Source organism: Rhincodon typus, chromosome 17, assembly GCF_021869965.1.
Source record: "Rhincodon typus isolate 14 chromosome 17, sRhiTyp1.1, whole genome shotgun sequence".
Classification (NCBI taxonomy): domain Eukaryota; kingdom Metazoa; phylum Chordata; class Chondrichthyes; order Orectolobiformes; family Rhincodontidae; genus Rhincodon; species Rhincodon typus.
In genome coordinates, this window is record NC_063348.1 from 18,385,670 (window position 1) to 18,391,658 (window position 5,989).

Here is a 5,989-nt window from a genome sequence, read left to right on the forward strand (position 1 = left end):
GTTCAGGATGCCATTCTCTGACTCATCAGCATGAGAACCAACAAAGGAATAATACAATTTAGTATTAGCACTCAGTAATAGAGTCATAGAGCATGGAAACATACCCTTCAGTCTAACTAGTCCAAGCTAACCATCTTCCCATTTAGGCAGGGATTTGATTTCTTTCCTAATATTAGGAAAAAAATGAAAGCCTTTATATAGTTCTTTTCATGGCTACTGGATATCTCATAGCACCATACAGCAAATGGTACCCTTTTGATGTGTGGTTACTATAGTAAACGCGACAGCCAAAATGCACACAGCAAACTTTCACAAATAACAATGATAATGACAAGAAAATCTGTTTTGTGATGTTGATTAAGGGTGGAATATTGGCCAGAACTCCAGGGATAGTTATCCTGTTTTACTTCTTCATTTAAAGCCTTGGGCTCTTTTTCATCTGCCTGAACAGTCAGATCTGGCCTTGACTTAACATCTCAATTGGAAGAAGGAACTTTTGACAGTGCAGCACTCCCTCAGTACTGTACTGCAAAGTTAACCAGAGATTGTTGTGCTCCAGTGGGGCTTGAATGTAGAACCTTGTGATTCTGAGATAAAAGTAATGCCAGCTGAGCCACAGCTGACGCAGCTATTTGTTAAATATTGGCTGATGTGGCATCAGCAGGGTCCTACATGTTTGTAGCTTAAAACTAAATCATTCAAATTAAGTGTAAAGCAAGAAAGGGTCATTAGGTCTATCAAAGCTGACCCCTGCACAGACACAAAAACAGAAGTTAGTGGATAAGCTCAGCAGGTCTGGCAGTATCTGTGAAGAGAAAAATCAGAGTTAACGTTTCGGGTCCGGTGACCCTTCCTCAAACCCTTCCACAGACCTTGTCCAATATTTCCTATAAAATCTCTCTACGCTCTACGCAATCTCTTATAGGGGGAAAGCATCCTCAGTAAAATAAATCTCAAGTAAAGTTTGATCCTGTCTATCGAAAAGCCATTGAGTAAAACTCCAAGATTTGATCCATTTCTGTACATTCCAATGGTATTCAACAGATCTTAATCGAGGAACCGTTCTAGTTAGAGGTAATCTATTCTTGATTGAATTAGATTTCAAAGGAATCACTGAGCACATTGGGAGTTGATTCTACATGTACTCTCCGTGAAGATGTTGTGTTTCTAATTTGCTGCAGGCTTTTTCATTTTGTTTCCATGTCCTCATCCCTTTAATAACCGCATTGAAGAGCCCTCTCGTATTCGGGTGATGGAGGAACTGAGAACAACAGGTCTGACTCCTGCATCATGTTCGGTGTTTGCAAACGATTTTTAAAAAGCGTTCATTTAGCATGATGTCTGTATTATTGAGAAATGGAAGTGCTTGGAGGGGAGTAAGGGAAGTAGGGAAGATGAGGACCCGATTGCTTGGTGAACCGCCTGTAGATTAGAGGGTGAAGGGATAACTGAGGGAGCTGGAGGGTGAGGAAGGTTGCAGGGTCGAAGCGAAGGGATGAGTTCGAGGAGGCTCACACAAAGTAAACCTTGATTTCAGGACAACAACAACCTGCATTCATTTCGCACCATTATCCTCATGTCTGTTTTTTTTCTCAGGAAACGACTCTTTAGAGTGAGAGAACACAATGATAAGCCGAGGGAAAAGAGAGAGGTAGTTTGACTAAAGAGGCAGGCTTTAAAGAGGAGTTTGGAGGAGGGGAGGCGACAGATCTGGGCTCGTGGGCTCGGATATTTAGCACCCACTGCCGTCAGATCAATGCAGCCCAAGGAGGAAAGGTGACCGGCTTGAAGTCTTCCCGGCGCTCAGGCTTTCACTAACAAAACAAGCACCCTTTGATTTGCCGGTCAAACTTTAAAATCGGTACATTTACACTTCAGATAAGTGAACAGAAGTCACACGACGGAGTCCCTCGAACAGTGTAAGCTGCTGCCCTGTCTCCGTACAAATGGTCGAAAGTTTTGTTGTCCAGCAGGTCGGCCTGAGACAGAGTGACGCTATGTTGCAGCTGACATCACCTCGGCCGGCACAGCGATAAGTGGAGAGAGAGAGAGAGAGAGAGAAATCTGATGGAGATGGGGGCTGGGGGCAAGCAGGACGGCAAGGAATCTGTACCGGGAGTCCTGACCAGTACGTTTGCTTTATTAAAAGTGAAAGGTTTCATTTGACCCCCTCAGTGGAAGAAGTGAGAGGTGTTTTTTTTAAAAAAAACCTACTCAGGTCTGACACTCTGTTCGCGCTGAAGGTTGAGCCAGTACAAAATACAGAGAAAAGTTCGGTCTGAAACTGATCAGCACGAAACTGACCTCCCGCAGGTACATTGAGGAGCTGCGAGGCTGGGGATTCCCACAAGGAGGAGGGGGGGGGGGGGGGCTTTTCCAGCCTTGTTCTCCCCTTCAGCCGAATCTTTGCTCGTGTGTTTTTATTTCTGTGGGATTTCCCTGATGTTTTGAAGTCCTGGGAAGTAGGCGATCTCTTTACATGGATGTGTCGGGGAGGAGTCGCTAGCTGATAGAGAAATGGAAGTGGTTGACGAGACTGAAGCGTTGCAGCGCTTTTTTGAAGGTAAAAAGAAATTCTCTTAGATCTTTCTCTAAAATGTAATTCTAAGAGATTCTGGTCGGTACTGCGTATTTGCATGTCAAAATGATTCAAATCTACGGGAAAACGATAAGACAAACATAGAATACAGTTAAAGGATTCAAGTTTCCGAGGCAGGATCGGTGTAACGTATTGAGGTATTTTACGGTGCAACTGTTTTCTTGTGTGTTCAAAACATGGCAAAATGTTTTCAAGGCACTTATTTTAGAATTAAGTATTTACTCGGATTAAATTGCTTCGACTTTGTGCAAAAGTGAAACCAAATTAGATCGACAATAATTGCTGCAGTTTTGCAGAGTGTGTCAAATTATTGGGCTTAACGTCACAAATTTGAACAAAGTATACATATTCCAGCTCGTATTTTAAAAGCTCTTTTTTTAATCTATTCTTTAAAACTTGTGGAATTTATCATTGCAAACCGGATGTTGATATAAATCGGGGTTTAAATTGCATTCTTTTTACAATAAATGAATATTTATTGGGGAAAATTACTTTTTAAGTTTCCCTAGAATATCGGTATTTCGTTCATTTATTTGACATAACCCAGTGTAAAAAAAAATGCCTTCGAGTTGCCTCTGTACGGTGGCTTGCTCCAATGTTTTTGTTCCTTTTGATTGTGAGATTTGCTCGTTTTGTTTTTGTTTATAACTAGACTGAAGTTTGGGACTTCCACATGTACTTGATTCAATGAATCTGCTTTAGGAAAATGTGATGTGGGATTATCAATCGAGTTGGTACAGAGCAGGCATATGACTCTGATTTCCACACACACACACGAACACACAAACACTCTAATCCTCCCTGCAACTCCCTGCAACTCTGGGCCACAGTAAAACTGCAAGGATCGGGGGAGTTTACCCTTGAAACCGAAAGCCGAAGCTGGCGGAGGGAAATCTTTCTGTTAGTCCCGAGTGATATTGATTGAGGCGAGAAAGAGAGAAAGAACATCGCAGACAGGTGATGGTCAGAATTTGTTTAATTTCTTTCAACTGGCATATTTTAAGGACTGTGGGATATACTAAATGTAAAACTTTTATTAAAAAATCCAATTCATTACATAGAAATTGCGCTAAAAACATTTTTTTTCTGTCCAAAAAACTCTTAACAGGTCAAAGGGAATGAATTTTCAGGAAATGATGAGCAATTCAAAGTTGTTTTGTTTTGATTACTAAGAGGTACCTATTGTTAAAAAACTAATTTCCCCAGTTAATAGTAAAGACGGGTGTAGGTTGTGCTGTGTTTTACAGACTGCGCTTGAGCCAATGATCACCTTTATCCAATTTTTGTATCAAATCCAGAAAAGGTCAGGAATAGTCTAGAAAACCGCAGGTAATCATGCATTGGGGTTGCTTTGGGGTGGTCTGATTTTTCTCGTGAGGATTTGCAGTGACTAATCCCTCTTCGACCTGTTTGGGACTCCTTTCCAAATGAAAGGGAAAGGGGGAGAGTCAACTTAGTCTTTCATTATTGATGGGCAGATTTCCAGCGACAGGGGAGGGTCATGGTCAGGGTTGTCCATAGTGAACAAGGAGATGAGGAATTGATAATGCGGTGGCGGCAAGTTTTGACTCTCCTGTTGAGAAGGGAGTGGTGCAGTTTAAAGGAAGTGAAGAGCTCCGCACAACTGGGATGACTCCGGATAGGAAGTGGCTTGAAGACCCACCAGGAGGAGATGCTATGGGAGGAGGAAGAGTGTGTGGACAGGGTCTTTGGAAGCTACGAAGTTGGGGGAGGGTGTACTGATTGCATTGGCATCTAGTGAACAGGGGCAGCAAAATCGCAAAGTGACTGAGAGGTTGGGAGGGAGTTGGGGGTCAATTTACCAATCAGCCAAGAAACTATCTCCTGGTAACAGGATCTGAGATCGGACCCAGACCTCCTGGAAAGATGGTGGATTCTGATTCACCAGCACATTTCCAGTTTAACTTGGGGGCTTGTATGGGAAAGAATCTCAGGACCAGGGCTACAGAGCAGAGACGCCGCATGTTTCCAGGTGTTTGTTTTCAAAACTGCAAGCATCGCGTCCGATGGGCCGAATGTGTTGGCCGATTTTGTGAACAGATTGAGAATTTCCACCAGATCAGCGGCCGGAGCTTAGGCGGAAACCTGGGGCAGACTTGCGTGGAATGAAGAAGATGGTTTCTTCACCACTATGGCGATGGGACTAAGGGTGAGGAAATTCTGGGGAGGGTCGGTCACACTGAATTAGTTTTTGCATTCCGAGAAAGCCCAACAATCGGAATCAAGATACTAGTGAGTGTTAGCAATTCACTTTGCACGGAAATTTGTCCGAACACACATCGGGAAAGTGTATTGAAAGGAAGAAGGTACAGTTGGGTACAGATCTGTCCCTGGTGCTGGGATCGAAGGAGTAATCTGAATCCTTATAGCATAGCGGCAATTCTTTCCAAAAAAACCCCACAGCAATGCTGAAAATCCACCAGCAAGTTAACCAACATCCCAAAAAGAAAATATAGATTAATGCTTCAACACTGAGTTCATTACATTTTAAAAAGAAACAGAACTATACACGTTCCAAAGACTGTTAGATATCTCTTGTTTAAAAGGGACCTGTTCTTTCTTAAACATTAATCAGATGGAAGTTCAGAGCTTTTCTCTTCCCGCTTCCCAACAATTAGATTTCTCTTTATCTCTACAAGGTTGATGCTGAAATTGTTTAAGATTTAAATTTTCTATGCCCCTAGCTTTGTGTCCATTGGGACTGAAATTTGTCGCTCAAATATTCAAATTGTGGGCTGGGGACACAGTTGCCAGCGAGACTGGCCTGTTTAACGGTGTGATCATCGACACAGGGTACAGTCAGATCTGCAGCCACATGGAAATGAAAGTGCAATTTAGGAATGGTCAGTAATTCCTCATTCATCCCCACTCCACCCCTGGGGCATCGCACTCTCCAGCTTAGGAATGTCAGGTGAACTTGGCTTCTGGAGTCTAGGTTAAAATCCTGCCCCTGCCCAGGTGAAGCAGCTAACACCATCTGATGACTGTGCAGAGGATTTGTGATCATATTATTTGTCCAAATTGTCTGGCACTTTAAATATGGTTTAATGTCTGCTTCAAGGTATTTCCCTGAACTACATTAATACAACTATTTCTTTCTGCTCATTATATTGAGTTTAGTAAAATCTAGGGCTGTGTAAGACTAGTGTAAAATGCTCAGGTGACCTATTAGTCAGTCTGGAGACTTTTAAAACTTAATTTGGAATTAATCTGTGTTGCCTGGTAAGGAGGTTATTTTCTTAATAATGATGTTCAATTTATCATCCTCTTCCCATGTTGTTTCCAACATCAGCAGTTTAACCAGCTGGGATCTGGAACTATTCACACACACACACACACACACACACACACACACACACACACACACAC

The 5,989-nt window shown here is 42.5% G+C and overlaps 1 protein-coding gene across 1 annotated transcript in view; it reads left to right on the plus strand.

The window, feature by feature from the left end:
* Positions 1-1,939: 1,939 nt before the first annotated feature.
* The window catches only part of myrf (myelin regulatory factor), a 236,290-nt gene continuing 232,240 nt past the window's right edge, over positions 1,940-5,989 (plus strand). Inside the window, exon 1 of the mRNA XM_048607104.1 lies at positions 1,940-2,563. Within this exon, the coding sequence (XP_048463061.1) occupies positions 2,518-2,563 (46 nt within the window). The 5' untranslated portion in view covers positions 1,940-2,517. The remainder of the gene's footprint in view (positions 2,564-5,989) is intronic.